The sequence below is a fragment of the Aquila chrysaetos genome, chromosome 2, assembly GCF_900496995.4.
Source record: "Aquila chrysaetos chrysaetos chromosome 2, bAquChr1.4, whole genome shotgun sequence".
Lineage (NCBI taxonomy): Eukaryota > Metazoa > Chordata > Aves > Accipitriformes > Accipitridae > Aquila > Aquila chrysaetos.
Window position 1 is genome coordinate 30,851,412 of NC_044005.1, and position 20,277 is coordinate 30,871,688.

The 20,277-nt window shown below is 35.4% G+C and overlaps 1 protein-coding gene across 6 annotated transcripts in view; it reads right to left on the bottom strand.

Annotated features, from left to right (window-relative positions):
* The window catches only part of AKAP6 (A-kinase anchoring protein 6), a 299,893-nt gene that overhangs the window by 142,323 nt on the left and 137,293 nt on the right, over nt 1–20,277 (bottom strand). For 5 of the 6 annotated variants that reach the window (XM_029999554.1, XM_029999563.1, XM_029999580.1 and 2 more), the window contains 2 exons: nt 12,540–12,636; nt 11,100–11,266 (listed from right to left, as the gene is read on the bottom strand). In XM_029999554.1, the coding sequence (XP_029855414.1) occupies nt 11,100–11,266; nt 12,540–12,636 (264 nt within the window). The remainder of the gene's footprint in view (nt 1–11,099; nt 11,267–12,539; nt 12,637–20,277) is intronic. The other variant, XM_041120194.1, reaches the window with a different exon arrangement.

A 20,277-nucleotide genomic window follows, 5' to 3' on the forward strand; every position in this document is an offset into this window, starting at 1 on the left:
GATTAGCTTAAAAAAATAGCAAAATCTGTAACATCACTCTGAATCTAAAGTTTAAGTGTAGTCAACTGTACTATGCCACAAGACATTTAAGAACAAGTCAGATTTAAAATGCAGGATGTCCAGGTAGATTTTTCCTTCAAACATTGTTTTACCTGATTTCGCTTTTGTGACCACCCCAGTGAAGAATAGCTGCTTTAAGTATACAGCTGAGACTATAACTGAAAGATTCTGCAGATTAAATAGTTGCTAGAAGATGTTGTTCTGAAAGACTAAAATAGGAACTGAATTGAGAAAAAGGAAATGCCACCCAATCACTCTGAATATAAAAGTAATTAAAATACTTTAAAAAGAATAAAAACATGCAGAAGATGAAATTTACCTTTATCTAATAGTATCTTTGTTCACATCAATGTTCCTTTTGTTCTCTATTACACATTTAATCACTCTTAGACATCAACCATAACAGCAAAAACTCAAATACTGAACTGATAATTAAACACAGTAATATTTATAAGATGTTAGTTTATTCTGTAGATACGAACACTTAATTTAATGCACAAATACAATGAAAGTAAAATTTCTTTTTAAAGATCAGACGAGTGCCATGCCAGTCACTCTTCAATTGAATAAAGCAGTAATTTTTGTTTTCAGAGCAGTAATATAATTTTAATAAAATGACAAAGATAGAATGCTATTAGCAAAAGTAACAATCTTTAGTAATGACAATTGGCAATAGCATCCATATTAAGCTGCCATTTTTAAAGTACAGGATTTTTAGGACCCTATACCAAAAGGGAAAAACTAGCTTTTTAAACATGATTTTTTTAAAAAGCAAAACATGGTGGAACCATTTGGCACCAAAAAAAAAGGAAGCATCTCACTACAGGAGGCAAGCCGAGTTTACTCCACTGGACCCTGCCCTACCAGAGGTAACCAGGATGAGAAGCATGAGGTGATAATGCATTGCTACTACCAGAGCTATAAAAAGCAAAATAGGTTAGTGGAGAAAGTAGAAGAAAATCGTGTAAGCCCAGCCTCTAGCTCTTATGCTACATTATCTGAACAATCCAAAATATTTATCATTGTGATGACTGGTAAACAACACATGGGTAGAACACACATTCAAACTTTATTGTTTGAGCTGACCAGAACCAATTTTGCCTGCAAATCATCTACGATGTCTATAGAGCGCTAGCTTTCAGCCTGCACTTCCATCTGGGTCTGACCAGGCAGCGAACCCTGTGAGAAGTCTCCCCATACGATCCTGTATTTTGTTTCACTCCTGATCCTGGTGAAATCCTGAACTATTTTGAAGAGCAACAGATGGCATGGAGGGCGAGGGAGCAAGAATAAGAAACGAGGAAGGCAAGTTAACTGAAAAGATCTGAATTTCAAATAATTTGCTTCATTACTGATCACTATCTATAAAGCCAACCACAAACTTGTTCCACCAGGACATTTTCAGTCAGCTAGGATTCCTTCTTTTCACTTGCTTATTCATGAATTTTAGTATTTTCCATCAACTTCTGAATTCAAACTCAAAAACCAAATAAAGGTAAAAGCTCTGTTTCTCCTGTGGCTGTAAAAACTTGGCCTTGAATGGGCACACAGGATTCTGAGCCCACACAGAAAAGGAGACAAGTAATAGCTCTGACAGTCTATCCTAGAAATTTCTGCTTTAGAGTGGGAGATGTCCAGTTTTCAGTAAAATGAATCTGTGTAGTTGTGTGTGCGTGTTATTAAAAACTTATTAAATGTGGATTTCTCTGGAAATCTGTGAAGCATGTGAAACAATTAGGCAGACATGAATTAGAGAAGCCTTCCATCAATATTCACTGCTGAAAATATGTCCTATTAAAAATAACAGAACAAAAATGCATCAATACGATTGTATTGAGAAAGCAGAATGAACAGATACTGGCCAAATAGAAAATCAAGGCCTTTGAGTGGTTAGTAGCTTAAGTTACTTAAGATAAATGTGTTCATATGAATACATGCACAAATACACTCATGTTTTTACATTTTCAAATACAGGCCAAACCCAACTGGGATTTTTGCCTAAATAAAACCTGTCAGAGTTGGCCCAGTTATGCATGTGAAGTTACAATAGCCTAACATACTTTCAGAGTTTCAGATAATAGTGTTCAAAGATTCAAATACCATTATGATAAAATTTGCCCCTTGGGCGTATGTCAGTTTAAATATCTGTTCTCATCAAGCTCTCAGTCTGCACTTGTTCTCAGTGGAGTGATTTAGATTTAAAACATCTTTCAAACTGAATTTGATCTATGTTTTAGTAGAAAGTAGCCTTCCTTATTCTTAAAGTCAAAAATCATAATTTCTTTGCTAACTGTTTAAGCATAACTATTTCTATTAACAGTGATGGCTGTTAAAGAGCCTACAGTTGCCAAAAGTAATCAATATAGAGTATCTAGAATCACCAAGGTGTAAAAATTATAGAAGCATGCTATAAATGCCACAGATACGTTGGAGTACTTGTTCACATCTTCAATGAGAATAGGACTTTTGATATTTTTGCGGTAAATGTTAGAATATGTTGGTTTAAAAATGTACCTATGTTTTATAACAGGATTGAATATTGTGCTTAATAGTAGATGCAATTTAGCTGTAAAAATATGACTTTTAAAGTGTGGCGCTCTACATTTGATACTTGGTGTGAGCTTAATAAAACAAAGATAAGGTTACTTTTAGATTCAGAGGAAAAAAATGAGGAGCCCTGCTACTGTTCTAGAAATTTGGCTTGTTAAAGATTATTAAAATTATTTTAGATACGATGAAGACAATACTGTCATACAGAATTTGCAGCAAATATACAAGGATGTTGATGGATATATGAGAAAACAATCTCTGTGAGCTAAAATAGGACCCAAGTTTGCTTAACTAAGACTTCAGGGACACAATTTCATGAAAAACTAGCAAAATATTTAGTTAATTTGTGATATAGAGAAGTTTTAACAGGGCTTATGCAACATGAAAGAAGAGGTTTAGGACAGAGCTCATATTCATTTGTCTTTTCTTATTGCAGTCCAAACACTGGCTGCTTAGCTTCATTCCTTTCTCTGTGAAGGGAGGCTCTGAATTAAATGCAAAATTGTTCCTCCTGCCCACTAAAAGGCACACAATTGACAACTCAGGAGAAACAGCTTCCAGTAAATAGCAGTGAATCTACCATGTGGAAGCTGACTGCACATCCAAGAGCGCTAAATCTTTTTTTGGGCACCTCTGACGTGTTTGCTTTCAATCATTGAGAAAAAAATCTACAACTATTTAAACAAAAACATTTTCAAAATACAGCTCTCCCAGATATGTAACATTTAAGTTCTTCTATCAACTGAAAGAGACTTCCAAAAGCAATGGTAGTGCTGCTAATCCATTTACGAGCACATCTGCATAATCCTGCACCTTAGCCATTTAAAAATGTAGTTATTATCACAACATATTACCCCCAAAGCAATGCGTTAGATTCATCCCAGGTGGCATCAGTAACACAGGCTGTGGATTTCCAGCCAGTGGGGAGGAAGGCAGCGGGGAAGAACTGCACAGCCTCTTTCCCTATGAAGCAGCCCACCTAGCACAGTCCACAACAGGCTCACAGAGGCACAACAAGATAAGGCTACCAGGGACATGATTTGATTTACAGTGTTTCCTGGAAGATCACAGCTGTGTAAATCCTCCAGAAAAGGAACAATAGTTCTGACACCTGCCTCTCTCAGGGTGTGGTGGGGAAAAAGCCCTTGTAAAAGAGCTGACCAGAGGAAGGTTTTAAGGTTCAGTTTGCTTGTGCCTGTGTTTGTGAAAAAGGCCTTGGTCTAATGACCCTTAAATTAAAATTTTACAAGCTTGGAAACTTGCAATCTTTCACCACAAAATTACTTGCTCAGTTAAAGCATATTAACTAAGCAAGAACTTGTTCAACTACGTAATTCCTTTACTTTAAGATAGATACAAAATACAAGACAGAAGAATCTTAGCAGTTTTATGTTAAAGAGGAGGTATTCTGTGAATATTATTCTGTATGTAGTGTATCAATTTAAGATTGCATTCACTTAGAAACTTAAAGGAAACATTCTGTACCTAGAAGATTACATGGCTACTTTGGCTTTGCATAGGTTTTTGAAAGCTTCTGCTTAGCTGAAGAAAATTTTGCTTCGAAGTGTGATAAAGAGAGGCACTTTCTTGGCAAGGCACAGGTTTTGTCAATAAAAAACCCTGTACCAGAAAGGTACTAAAATTCTATGTTTTCTTTCTACTAAAATTCTCATGTAAAATTTTCCAACTAATTGTCAGAGTCTGGTACAGTACTTTCAACAAAGCTTTTCTGCCCGCTTTTCATGATCACCTCTTTGATACCATTCAGTAGATCCCATTTATCTGTATTTCTTGTTTCTACAATTAAGACTCACTATAAGTCAGTCCCATGCCATTTTCCACATTCAGGCCATCCCTTTACCAATGCCAGCTTCTGCTACTACACTTATTCTAAAAAGCTTTTCTCTCCTTTTATTAACCCACTCTAAAATGGTGTGTAAAATTACAGTTTCACCTCTCAAATCCTTCCTGAAGATACTTTTTGTTAAATGATGGCTAGGTCTGTGCACCTTCTAGGTGATGTCTGTAAGACTAAAAATACATAACTTATAAAGCAAGGTATTAAAAACTAGCAAACTGAGGAAGTGTCTAGCCACACTAAAAGACACAAATATTCCTCCTTCTTGCTTCTTCTTTAGGTTCTTTTCATTGTTACATCAACATAGCTTGTTTTGATTAGCTTGGAAATTCTTAATGGATGTTTTCAATCCTATATTTGGATAAGAACTAATATAAAAAGAACTCAGTTGTGTTTCACATGCTCCAGTAAAAACACTAAAAGACAGGCTTATTCATCACAAAACCAAAATTTTGTCTATTGATTTCCAGAAGGATTTTTGTAAATACCGCTACCCTTTCTATCTGTTTGACCAACTCATCCACGGTGCAAACCCCCACCATAGAAGCTGACAGATCAACAGTATTGTATGTAAGGTATTGTGGTTTAACCCCAGCCAGCAACTAAGCACCACGCAGCCGCTCACTCACTCCCCGCCCCCACCCCCGCAGTGGGATGGGGGAGAAAATCGGGAAAAGAAGTAAAATTCGTGGGTTGAGATAAGAACGGTTTAATGGAACAAAAAAAGAAGAAATTAATAATGATGGTGATAACACTAATAAAGTGACAGCAGTAATAATAAAAGGATTGGAATATACAAATGATGCACAGTGCAATTGCTCACCACCTGCCGATCAACACCCAGTTAATCCCCGAGTGATGATCCCCCGCCCCGACTCCCCAGTTTATATACTAGACATGACGTCACATGGTATGGAATACCCCGTTGGCCAGTTTGGGTCAGCTGCCCTGGCTGTGTCCCCTCCCAACTTCTTGTGCCCCTCCAGCCTTCTCGCTGCTGGGCATGAGAAGCTGAAAAATCCTTGACTTTAGACTAAACACTACTTAGCGACAACTGAAAACATCAGTGTTATCAACATTCTTCACATACTGAACTCAAAACATAGCACTGTACCAGCTACTAGGAAGACAATCAACTCTATCCCAGCCAAAAGCAGGACAAATGTCACACACTAAAATACCTAAAGCCAAGCAAATTAATAACGGTAGATGCATTTTTTCCTAGCAGGGCAGAATTAACAGTATCATTTTTACTTAAGAGTGAGATCACAGCATCTTTACTCTAGACTCCCAAAGTTCCAAAAGATTCAGAATTGAAATGACACATGAATGATTTTAAACTGTTCACCTGTTAGGCACAATACTACTATTTATGTACAGACAGCATTTTAAATATTCAGCAATGTAAGACTATGCTCAATGGCAACATAGCTGAACCTTCTGTTCTAATTACAGGAAATCACTTCCCCTATTACCACCTTTTGAAGTAGTGAATGGTGAGCTATGGACTTGCTGCAATACTTTTCGGTACAGAAACACTTTGTAAGGTATTATAAGGTATTTTATTCACCAGTGAAAATGAGTAATTATTTAACTGTGCCCAAGACTATCCCGTTGTTCTGAACAGAAGAGACCGATACATTCAGCTGAAACTGCAAAGAATTAAGGTGGCAGATGGTAATTAGTGATACTGGAAATAAGCCTGGATAAAGGTGGTTGGAACTTCAGTTTAATGTCTGATCTATAAGGTGTTGCATTCACAGCATAAAACTCTCTCGTGTCTACATGGGAATGTGGCTCATTATGGACACATTAGAGAAAAAAATTACTTCTCCTAAAGCACAAATACCAACTTTCCTTGTACATTTCTTTTGCAAGAAAAGACTTGATTAAGCCATGAGATAACTGTAGACCAGGATGGCATGTGTATCACCAGATGAAATTCCCTTTCCATATGTCTGCACAATATCAGAGATGGAAGTCTGATTCCCATTTCATTATCTTTCAAATTGTTACTGAGGAAGTGATGGCTATTTACTTGACATTTTATTTCACAATATTAAGAACATAAGACACAGGATTGAATGCATGCATCTGATCCTGAGTTTGTGCATGTGGAAGACAGAGAGACTGTAAGTTAAATAAATTTAGTTTGAGGTGTGAAGTTTTAAAAGTCCCCTGTGACTTAAGAAACTCCAGCAACCCAAGTAAAGTGATCCCTCTAGCATATGCCATTCCTGCCCTTTCACTAGAAGCAACTAACTCAAGGAGAAGAGAATGAAGGCCCGTTACACGTGCCATTTGACAATTTCAAAGCACTGACCGCTACAATAATATATGCCATATTCCAGCTGCATATATTGGACACTAGAAACCCAGTTTTCAAAGTGGTTATGTAAGTAAAAAAACTAGATTCTGAAATCATGCTCTGTTATCTGTTGACAGTATTTAAGACTGTCCCAATAATAGACTTTCCCTTTTTTTAAATAATGGAAGACATCAGAAAAAATACTGGTGTGTTGGCTTTAATATTACAGTACATGCATCATACTGATGTCTGCAGATTAGAAATCTAGAGCTGATAAAAGACACTGAGAAAAAGCAAAATATCTACTCAAAAATATGATATTTCTCTGCACTGATCACAAAGATGCCAAAACACTTCATTTGTACATTCCTTTTGTATCAAAGTATTAATCTAAATGCTGTAGTCATAGCAGCATGATTGGATGGCCAGGACAAGTTACAAGTCTGAAGTAATAAAGAAAGGACTATTACTGTTACCATTCTCTAACCTTTGCTCTGTCTTGTTGTCTATTTCACAAATTCATCCTCATATTAAAACACTGAGCAGGGTATAATTGTTCTGGACTGCAGTGTTTAGTCCACCCACTAAATCTGAGTGTCACTATAAAACTGTCTGTCAAGGAGCATTCCCAGAATCCCAAACTGTGGTATGTATTTAACAGCTTCACCAAGTTTTCATTTTTTTCATGAAAATCACTTTTCTGTGTACTGAAGACTGTTTGTTTAGAATGGCTATAAAAACTGTAAGATTATGCACAACTGAGTGGGAGATGATCCTGGAGGTGTGGGATGCTTAATTACATATCAAGAAGAAATTACACTGGTTTTCTTTTCCCCTTTATACAAAGGTTTGTTTAACCACTTCAAACTCTGTTATCCTGAGCCATCTACTATTTCTGTGATTTTAGGTTTACTTTATTAAACATATTTTTACCTCTTCTTCTAATATTCTTCAAATCCTTACTGCTTCTACCATTAACCCACTGACAGAAAAGTCCATTACAGAGTTAAGGCAATCTTCCCAAGTGCTTTTTACCTGAGACAACTAAGTCAGATTTCAATGTTCTAAACATTAGGCCCAATGCCTTAACCAGTTTCATGCTTATTTCTCTGAAGCTGGAATGGAAAAGTAGAAATGTTTTTCAGTAATATAGCAATTATTCTGGAAAGGAACATGTCCAGAAGTACACACTACATATATATTTCTAGAGTACACCATTATTCTTTTAACCTACCAGCCTTTAGGTTCTGATGTTATGCTCTGAACTGTTACACAAAAAACCAAAACTTAATTCAAACATTTACTTGCAGAACAAAAATAGCCAGATCCAAAAATTATAGTAATGAACTAACTGTCTAAATGCATGCTGGGAGCAGAACTTAAAACTGACCCTAAGAATACTATTCCATACAATTTTCAGTGAAGGACAATATCTACTGTGGGCAAATGATATTAAGATTTGTATACTTTTCAAGGACATTAGTTACATGATTAACTTACAAGCTCTTCAGAAAGAAATGAACTCTTCCGCCAAACTGTGAGTTAGATAGACCAGGATAATATTCAGACAGTAACACTTACAGCCACTAGATAAGAAAGTACATCATCTTATTTTTCAATACCACTCTCTACTGTTTATTGAAAGCAATACTATTCCAGTAGGCCTTTCATGATGGAGAAGAAATGGCCCAATTATAAAGAGATCAAGCAGTCTCAGACATCTCCAGAAAGTGAAAAAATGCAGGATACACACATATATGCAAACATTCCTCCTATTTTCCAGATATTTTAGAATATTACTATTTCCATCAGGAGAAAACCCCTACTGTTAGCTAAGTGTCCTAAGATTCTGAAAGAAAGTCAGATGTATTGTATGCCATGTTTACTACTCATAACGTTAGATCAGTACTTGTTGGAATGTATCACGGCAATTCTGAGATTTATTTTTAAACGTACTTCTGAATGGGTTAAGAAGGCAAAACCTTATATCCTTCAATTCAAGCTGGATACAGTCACCATTTGTTTATTTATAAAAATGACGGAATAATAGTTTTAGTAAATACTTACTTAAAGAAGAGCTCTCATTGTTTTTCTAAGATTGTACAGAGAATGCAATACATTAGAAGAGCTTAGGCATCAGAAATATTTAAAGTCCTTTAAATCTTCTATAGCAATCACTATAAATCACTATGAAACTTATAGACAAAATAAAATGAAAAATTTCATAAGCAAAATCTGAATTCTTGAATACAAATGTTGACAAGGTATTTCTAGAGTGCAGAATGTCCCTCTCTCCCTTCCACTCTCCATTGCTTGCATAAAAGATGCCATAGCACTATGAAAACACGTTTAAAAAGTCCTAAGGGAAAGGTTTCCCAGGGTCTTTGAAATTCCTCCTTTTCCTATTTCTTTACAGATTTCTAACACCAATGCTGTTCCTGTAGTTTCTCAAACAAGGCAAAAAGAAAAATACCCTCTAGATATAATCTTTAGATTTCCCATTATACTTCTCAGGTTCCTTTTGGCTTCTGAAATAAATGCAAACTGAAATCTACAGTTATATTGCCAACTGTATTTTAAATTTAGTTAATATTTCAGCTTGAAGAAGTAGATGGTATTTGACTGCACTATTGCTCATACTTACAAGAATCATATAAGGATGTGATTTAATGAATGAAATAACCCAAAAATACTTTCTGTTCGGTCATTTTTTTGTCTACTTGTGTTTTTACTTAACTGTAGGCAAACAAAAATCATTCCTTCACGTTCTTACCTTTACGATAAAAAGCATGGGGCAAGGAACTACCACCGATCCATATGAAAAATTTACTGCAACATAAACCATGCCTCCATTTCTCCCTTTTCAAGCAAATATTTGAATATAATTATTCCAAGCTAAGGATTCCATAATTTTCATAGCAAAATCAATCTGGATTTTAGAACATTTTTTATGTGATAATTTTGATTAAGCAGTTAGGCTTTTGGCCACGGATGAGTCAAGCTGTTCAGATATAGGGTCATATTATTGGTGGGGCAGAAACTTAACTTTGAGCTAGTCTGTTTAATTTAAAAAGACCTAACTATGAAACCAAGTGTTGCTCCACCACCTATTTCCTAAAGTAAGAGCTGTGCGGCACAGGAGCATTTTCCACCATGCAAGTGATGGGGGATGTCAGTTCAAATTGTGTATCCTGCATATATGTCTTTTCCTGTATTTTTGTTTCACTGTTATCTTTGGCTCTTCCTCCACCATCTCTAAGATCATTCTTGCTATGTACAATTATGGTAAGAAAACGCTAGAACATTTCATGTAATCCTAGCCAAGAGTAACTCTACAAACTACTCTCTAGGAAGCACTGAATATCAATGCAAAGAATTGTCTGGCATCAGAATCTGGAAATCTACTCAGCACAACCATCTCTGTTATTTCTAGAAACAGGAATCTTGAATTTTTCTATAAGTTTCAGCCTGCTGCATGCCAAGATGTTAACAGTTATTGGATTGCTCTGCTGCATATTCTTTGCTTAGAATGCATTGGAAAGAAACACTTTCCAATGCAGCCTCCCCCAAATACCTTTGCTTACTACTGATGGTAATGAAAGGTCATGGACCCTATGCCAGAAGTTTCTATTGCGTGCACTGCTTACACCAATTTGAATAAGCTTGTTTTGTATTGAAAATGGTCTTACAAATATTAAGTTTTGCAACTGGTAAGTACTATAGCCCTCTTTAATGATTAATATCCACAAAATGATGATAGGTGTCAATACCTTATTCTTAAAGTACTTGTATTCAACACATGCACTATTATGGAGGACTTAGAGCAAAAAGATTTGTGAAAAGGCATATGACCTTCTTCCCACTACAATGGCCATCCCCTAATTAAGCAATGCATCTGATAGTCATTAACAGGAATGAGATAATGAATCACTTTCTCTCTTCTTTGTTAATTTGCTGTAACCAAGCGGCTAATGGATGTCAGAGCTGAGTGATTGCACTGATTATAGTGATTTATAGTTGCAACAAAACAATTTAAAACCATTCTGATTATTCATGTTAAAGATGCTTTATGTTTTGTTTACTAAATGTTTTATGTTCCCCCTCATGCCCCTCTACACACAATGAGACAGGTCTTCCTGGAAAACTTGAAAGTTCTAAGATTTTTTATTGTTTCAGTGTAAGGCATTTCATTTTGTTTATAAAAAAAAAAAAAGTTTACCCAGTAGAAATGAAAAGCCTTAGGGTGGAAAGAAAACTTCAGTGGTGCCTAGTTCAAAAGAAGACGGAAATAAGAGGAAATAAGGCAAACTTCAAGCCACTTACCTTAGGGCTCCCAGTCCCTTCCTCATTCTCTGCAGACACATCAGTAGCCAGTATCTCTGCTTTGATGATATCCAGAGCCCTAAGAATCCAGCTGTGTTGCCGTTTGATTTGCCTCTGTAGTTCCTTCCATTGACTTGCAATCATCTGCAGCATGTCCTTCAGTCCTTCTCCAAAATGAAGGGGAAAAAAGTAAAAGCTGTAAACTCAACTGCATCTTTAAATATTATTCTTTATTCAAAGAATTGGCAGGAAATGTAAAAGAATAAATGCAACAAGGATTTTAATGTATTTTCTCAGCAATAAATCCAAGCATTACTACTGTTCATACTGCAAAACAATGCTATAGGGTCAAAACATTTCTTTTAGCCATCATGTTAAATTTTTATTATGTTTCAGCTGACAATTTCAAGAGGAAAATCCCACATAAACTGTGATTTCTAAGCAGTAGGGAATGCTACAGTAATCTCACCTTCTAATATCTAGTCTTTATCTCGAAACATTTTATAATCTTCCAAAGACATTTTTCTTACCTCCAACTCCCGTAAATATTTTCTGTAGTTTACACATTACCATTTTCTAAGTGTATGATGACATGCACTACCCTTCTCTGCTATGGCTTCTATACCTTTTTGGAACTATACATAGAAGTCACTAATTTCCTATAGCTTTCACATTACACAGATCCGTCTGATGCTGTGAAACAATAGAGGCACAATGTATAACATGATCAGAGAACAGTAGACCAAAGGATAATTTCAACCTGGATGAAAAGCATGCTAAGTAAGCCAAAATTAAGATGGCATTCCATAGCAGTATATGCTGATTAAAACCCTATTATCATACAAGTCATGCAAACATCTAAAAATATAGGAGGTGGTGGGGATAGAGAAAGGGAAATCAGTATACCTTTCCCCCTCCTCTCAATTTAAGGCCTCTGCAGAAAAAGACAAGCCTAACCAAAGGAAAAAGGTATTTTTAATTTTAATCTATTCCTCATAAATATATTAAAGTCAATGTACGAATTAGTTTAAGTGGCAAAATAAAGCCTTACCAATGCAATTAGCCCATGCAGAGTATGTAAAAATATATATATATATATATTTGAAATCCTAATTCATTATCTTAATGTTATTTCCATAGCACCTACATCAAAGAATGTGTCAGTGTGAAGTTTTCAGTGATGTGATTTCAATTGAAACTCAGCTGAGCAGCAAGACCAAAATAAAATGAACAGACTATTTGCAGGCAGTATTTCATTTTATAAGTATCACTGCATTGTATGCAGTATATGAAACATTTATAAATCTTGAAGGTCAATCTGATAATGTAAATATTAATAATACATAAGGAAGTGAATATATGCAGTAATTTACAGCAATGCTTCTTCATTCTTTAATAGTCTGGAGACATAAAGACTTGCAATATTTCAGAAGGATTTACCTGATTTGTGAGATACAATAAGCTCAAGAAGTTGACGTCCTTCTTCTACCACTGCTTCTTTTAAAGCACAGTGGCTATCGACATTCAACTTAAAACTCTGCAAAAAAAAAAAGAGAAGAAAAAAAAAAAAAAAGAGAGAAAAAAACCTCAGTATCAGACATTGGAGAAGCAGTTATCATAAAACACATGTACAAAATTATTTGCTGCTTTTTATCAAGAACCACATCCCCTTTTACCCAATAGCCAAACTAATTTGCGATACTAAAAGCTATTGATATTTTGGATCTGGGCTCAAAATGTTTCCATTAGATCAGCAAAGTACATCTGTGTTGAAACAGCTGACAAATCTAGAAATTCATTAGGTTTTATGAAAAGTCACAACCCGTAGGCTATATCTGGAGTAACAGTGTTCTATAAAATACACTAAATTTATGCCACCACATATGAGCTCTGTTTTTTTCAGATTTCTTTGAAATGTTGGTGATAGCACTATTTATGAAACCATAAAAAAATTACAGCATTGAATATATTGGCCTTATGTGCACTCATACAAATCTATTAATATTGTGTTTCTGAGTTAACTCTCATATCCGTTTTCAAAGAACAAATTAGACTGCTTTAGATCTCTGCATTCTTAATTTGCAAAGCAAGTATTTTCCATCCTTTTTTTCACTAATATTTTTACTAGTTTACAAAGGATCTCTGCTTTAACAGTGATTAAAATATTTTGTTTCTTTTTTAATGTATTTTTTATTTTTACAAATTGCATTAAAATCTAGTAATAGAGAGAGGAACTGGAAACATGATCTACTATATGTTATGCCATTTCATATACCACTGATAAGGTTGATAAATTTGTGAATTATTTACCAGAGCTTCTCACTCATACTTGTGTGTAAGAAAGAGAAACAAAATACAATAAAGAAAGGGGTACTTGCTGTATTTAATCATAAATCATGTGCAGCCTGAACACACACACGCAACTCTTGTTCGCTTTGAAATGTCTATGGAATGAATGAAAACAATATTTGACCCCTTGGAAGAAAAGAGTTTTGCCTTCTCTTGGGAATGAGTTAACTGGCAGAGATGAAAGGAGACTTTGCAAGTGCACATTTGTAGCTTCTGGTTTTTATAAAATAAATTTATACTTCTCCAAATACGAGTGACCATGCTAGTACTGAAGTAGCAGACACCACAAAATACTCAAAAGCCCTAATTTCTTAGGGAAGTGACCATTTCCTTCCTTTCCCAACTCCTGTAGTCAAGCTGATTGGCGCAGCAGAAAATAATATTGCCAGAACTGTAATAAAATGATGTTCTTTTACTGTATTTGTCATGGTTGAAAGAGGCATGTTGCTCAGACAGACTCTTAACAGCCTTTCAGGCAGCAGTGTACCTGACAGTTAGTGACAGAATGTTTTTGAGAATTCTCCATTCAAATTACGAGCAATAAACAGGAATTTTGCTACCTACAGCATTTTGTCTAGCCCAATTTTCCTTGTATGGGCATCTGAATATACTGTTTTGTACCAGCTGTTGAACAACTGGGTCAGCCAAGAGAAGTTAAAAAGGAAAAAGGATGCCTAGTTTATGTCTGGCCCTTTCTTAAATCTAGACTTTTATGAACCCAAATCTAGAAGTTCTTTTTCCTTCGTAAGTGCACGTCTGAACAAGCACTGACAATATTTAATTTACTGTTTACTTAAAACAGGCTTGTACTGAATAGTTTGTAATCATGCACTTCACAGGAAATGCACTATGCGTGTGCCACACACAGCAAAAGAGAACCTAAAGGACCTCAGAGTAGGTTGTGTAATTTCATATAATTGAAGTTGAGTATAGATGCAGCTGGATGTGGCAGCGTCTCGAGATGATGTGGATGTGTTTGATAGGAAAATTGGAAAAGATGAGGTATTCTTCTTCATTAGAAAAAAAAAAAAGACTTGCTGTCCTAGAAAAGATTCATTTAACATAACGCACCAGATACTACAATACAGCTTGATTTTCAGGTGCACCTATTAACCAGTAATAATGTTAAACTGAAGAAGCAAAATATGATGAATAAAGATGGGGCCAAACTTTTGGGTTTTGACTAGCAATATTCTCCTTGTGCAAAATTCTGATTTTATGGATAAACTATGCATGGCACGAATACCGTGAACATACATGAAATTTAGCAGAAATAAATTCTTATCACCACAGAGGCATCAAAAGGAGGGAACCATTCATATAAGAATACATACAAACAGAAGTGAAGGAAATTGTCAGTTGATGTAATGAAGTATGAGTTTTGGCTTTAGAATTACATATGTATATATAATTTCTTATGGGTGGTAATATCGTAAGGAAAAGGAGCAAATGGACAAAGAACACTGGAAAGAATAGCCCTCAATCAGTGCATCAGTGCTCATGGTTCCTCATACCTGCAGAGCTGAAAAAATGACACAAGAAAAAGGCAGACAGAGTTGAAGATGTAACATTACATGTATATGCAATGGAGAGATGTGAATTTACACAGCTAAAGGTAAAATCAGACCAATATTTGGAATGGAGGAGGACCTTCAAACACAGAGGTCCTCTCCCATCCTGGATATTTCCCATTCCCAACTCTTTACTTATGGCATTTGGAAAATTGTAACTCTAACAGCGTGTGACCCAGGTACTCTGCTCCCCTCCTCCTCTGATCTTGCCTGATAATGAATGGAGCCTTTGCGTCTGAAGAGAGGAAAGGAGAAGAGGAGGGAAGTCAATTAATCAAAGCCATTTTTCCAGACACATTTGCAGCTATGGTGCAGTCTAAATATCACACATGAGCACATATACATTATGGAAAATGCATGTGCATTGGCCTGACAGCAGCTTTTTAAACAACACATTAATGTCATCCCTAGCATTACATTGTATATGATGTAGTTTACAAGCTGCAACAAGCAAAATTTCCTTGTGAAGTTCTCTGCACTTTTGCCAGTCACCATGCACCTATATATAAACATCAACTGTTCTTATTTAGCAAGAAAGGAAAAGTGAGGCAAGAATCATGCAGTTTTATTAAAGCTACAGAACTGTAAATAAACAGGAATAAAGACTCCAAAAGTGTAAGAACAAAGTCCCAGGAGTGCTATCTTCTGTCAACTGCACGTGGCAAAGGAACCTAGCCTTCACAAAATGAAACTGTCCCCTGACTTTTAGGAAACTGATTGATCCATTGGACAACAATAGTGCAGAACCTCCATGGGGAAAAAAGCAGCACCTCCTGATCTATACTGGGCTCTGAACACACTGAAAATAAGAACGCGCTTTTCCAGCATATAATAATCTCTCCGTCTCAGCTTATTTGTCTGTACAACTGGGGATGAGAAAAACTATTTGAAAAAATATTTATTTGAAGTTCCTCTGAGGATTTATTTTATGGCTGTAGATACTTAAATTTAGGAAACTTCTATTGAGTAGGTATCCTACAGTATGTACAAATCAAGCTCTGATATGCAATCTTTCACTGTTTTGCAACCTTCTGTTCTTAGCAAATCCTTGTAATTTGCTAAACCGCAATCTGCGTCTTGACCTATTCATATCTGCAGTAAGGACAGTCAGCTATTAAATATTTTTGTTTTCAAGGGCACACAGATTTTGTACAAGCATGTATTTTTTTTAAGTCATCATCTGTCCAACTAATTATTTCCAGTATACTTTGTGTTTCTGAAACACAAATAAGCAACTAGGTATCATGTGAACCTACAATGTATACATAAATATAGATTAGTTCAAATGACACAGCAGTTTACACCTGTTGCCAGGTTAAGATACTGTATTGAAAGAAATATTTTAATTTTCTCAGTCAATCATACTGTTAGCACGTGTGGTGTACTGGGGTACCCCGAGACATAATTTTCTTGAGGTTCATTTTTCATGTGTTTAAATACCTTTGAGAAATATATCACTGCTTCTAGGGCATTTATTTTTTAGAGCAATGGTACAGACAATTAAAATTATCTAAGTGACCTATGATTTTAGAATTTGAAATAGAAAGCTTAATTTAAAATTTCCTAATAGTCATTTGCATTTTTGGAGAAAACCACAATTTTACTAAAAATATGGATTTCTATATTTAGGTACAGTTGAATGTGTATTTTGGCTAAGAATGTAGTATTTTTAATTATAACACTGTGACAGATATAATTCAATTGTGAAATTTAGAGTCATGGGAACAGTTTCTAGTAGAAAAGAAATGGGATTCTTTGACTGAGACAATCCTGAAAGGATAACCAAACTACCACAAATATTATCAGCAATGTAAGGTTTTGGATAGGGAGACAGTTTCAACACACAGTAAAGTTCTAAGCAAATGGAGCAACAAACGTGTCACTTATTTATTAAATATATGCTATATACCAATAATCTCCAAGAAAAAAAATAAAGTTGAAAATTCAATTTTAATTTTTTTTAAATTACCACATTTCATTTGTCTTAAAGGGAATATGACTTAGAACTGTTCCTGAAAATTTATTCCTATATTCTTAACATAGAGTTATTTTTGCAACTGTATTGGTCCTGGCACAGTTACCTCCCAATAGCTTGCTATGACAAAATACCAAGCTATCAAGTACTGAATTTAACTTTTAGTTCTGGAAAGGTAGCTGTCTATTTTTTTTCTTTTTTTTTTTCTCTTGAGGACTTCTGACCACACAGAAAGTCTCTGTTTGGTCACTGCCTAGTAGTTACGTACTCAAGTTAATAACCTAATAAGCCATGTAATAATGTAGTGGTATTTTCATTCTCCTGAACACCACCTACCAATGACATTCAGTAAATCAGAAAAATAACTACCATGTAAGCTGCCCCTATATTAACATGGAATATATTTAGCATTCTAGTGACATAATACTAAATACATAATTAATTGGTCAATGGTTATATAAAATGGATATTCATATGCAATTTGTACATGGAAAAAGATCCTATCTTCTATGAAATAGTGCATTTCACACATTACGTCTACAAATATATCATCAAACTATTTGACTTTTTAACAATTGGGAAATATCTTATTTAGGAAAGCCTCACATTTTTCATCAGGGATATAAAGCCTACTTAGTATTAGAAGTCACTAGGATATGTTTTCCTGGGAATTAAATGTTACACATGAGATGGTTCCAGTCAATGTCTCCTTTGTTCATGCTTTCCATAAAACCTAGATGACTATAAAGAATTTTTTATTTTCTTCTTTTCTTTTAAGCTGTATTTCTGAGTGACACTCCACCTGTTAAACAGAACACAAGCACTATGGAAATGCTTTATGCAGCTCCATAGTCAAGGTTGATTTTTAACACAATAGCAGGGATTCTACCTTTGCTTTTTGAGGAGAACATGGTGAATCCTCCTCTGAAGCTGCAGCACCCACTAAAGGTCTTTTTCTTCTGTCCCTGAGACTGAGAACATACACTCCCTATAGCAGTGATGGCCAAGGGGCCAATTATCACCAACTGCGAAGAAAATCTCTAATGCCTAATACAATATGACCATCATTTTCCTTAGATGAACCACACATTATTTCCTTCTGTAACCAATGGGAGCTTGTAGATATTTTTTAATATTGAATAGCTTGTGGAAAGAAGATGTGGTCTTCTACCCCCTGCCACAATGAGAAAGCTTTAAAAGACAATAATTTCTTGGGTTTCTTTGGGGGTCATTCCTTCCACTGGCATCTGTAGGCAGATAAAAATGGGCAAAAAAAGAATATCACTGTCTATGTTGATTCACAATATCAGATTATGCCTAAAATGCCTTTAAAATTGACATAAATCTTATCTGGGAACCTCACTACTGATAATCCCATAATCACCATCTCATGCTGGCACTGTGCCACTGTAGATGTAGATCAGATGTAAGATGGTTTGACTGCTCAGACAATTTCTTTGTGTAAGTTTATCATTCATTGAAACACAATATTAACTGCACATTCTGAGTTCAAAATGTTTAGTAATGAGATAATTATAGCAACTCCAGGAATTATTTTACCTTCTGATCACTGATATGCATTCTTCACCTTTCACTTGATCTGAATATACTTTTTCCCTGGGCAGACCAAGCACATTTATGAAGAGACAAACTGGTGGGAGTTTAGTGAAGGGCAAATAAAATATGTTTAAAAGTGGAAATGGTGGAAGATTATAAGAAATAAACAAGACTGACTAAATAATGATTAAGTGAAAGGGCCATCATTATCTACTTATATTCCATGAATCTGAACACCAAGCAGAAAGAAGACTTATTAGCATAGAACAGTATCAGAGGGTATAGTAGATGGGACTAATGGAATTAAATTAAGAAAAAGAAAATTTAAGATAAATACCAGTGAAATTTCCCCCAAAAGACAGATCTATTAGATTGTGTAATAGTCTCCTAAGGGAAACAGTGAAAGCCCTGATCCCTTGAGACCTTTAAATCTAGACTGGATAAAAATGTAGGAGTAAGGACTGCAATGTAATGGGCTGACAGAGCAGTAGCCTAGGTCTTTTACATGCCACAGAATTTGTGACAGGCCAGCAAAACTAAATACAAAAGGGCAGGCTCTATCCCAGTAGTCCTACAGTAATTCATACTTTTGTAAAACCACCTCACCCCTTTCTTCTCTGTCACAGCTTCTGCCATTCCAGTATTAGGCAATCAATGTTTTTCCCTTTGTTACCCCCTAAAAATAAATAGCACAATCTTCCTCACATTAAATACTTTAGGTCCCCCAATTTCTGTTTCTCATTCCTCATTGTGTTTGTCATCTCTTAGGTAATTTAGCCAAGTTTTGAATGCATAATTTTAGATGTGGAGGAAGAGGATAGTTAGCCCAACTCTCCAGGAAGCCTATTTTGCAGATTTAGTTTAGAAGGCATAGAGGCTATTTTTGCAGATATTTTGTATTTCAAACTCACATAAATTCTTCTGCTGCCAACTCTAATTTCTTTTTTGTATTTCACTACATAAATTTCTCTTTGCTTTTGTCTGTCTAAATATTTTACATTGTTAAAAAAAAAGTTAACGTGAGGCTTCCTAAATTGAATCTCAATACATTTATTACCAAGAGACAATGAAGGATGGAAGAACACAGGCAGGAAAGCACACAGGCAAAATGGCTATACAATGAAACAATTGCTAAGTTGCCATAAGCATGGTGAACTGCACATCCAGTTCACCATATATAACTGTCCTCGATCATTTCTTGTTCTTTTGAGATACTCAGGAAATAAACTGCAGAAGTCACAGTCTTCTGACTCCTTTTTCTATCAAGATAACATTTGTCTGGCTGATCTTACATGTTTCTAGGTACACTTCTTCCACCCAGAGAGCCCCCATGCCCTAAAATATGCAAAAGTTGTATTGTCCTACCACATTGTCATGGCAGAAAAAAGCCAACCAAGAGAAAAAAGCTTTCCAACCCAAAGATAAATTCATGGGGCATGGCAGCCTTGGCAAATATGGAGTTACTAAGGGAGAAAAACCATATACATATGTAATATTTAAATATCAATTTACTAACTTACAGAACAAAAAGCAATCACTGGCACTAAACAACAGTATGTAGTTTTAGAACAATCCTTGAAGGATTTTAGTTCTATTAAAATTTCAGAGGAATATGAGGGAGATGTAATTTGCTTTTTATATATGTACAGATATAAGGTTTTATGCAATTTAAAGGTGAACTAAAATGCCTTCTTAGCAAAAACCATGTACATTTGGGGTGGTAGCA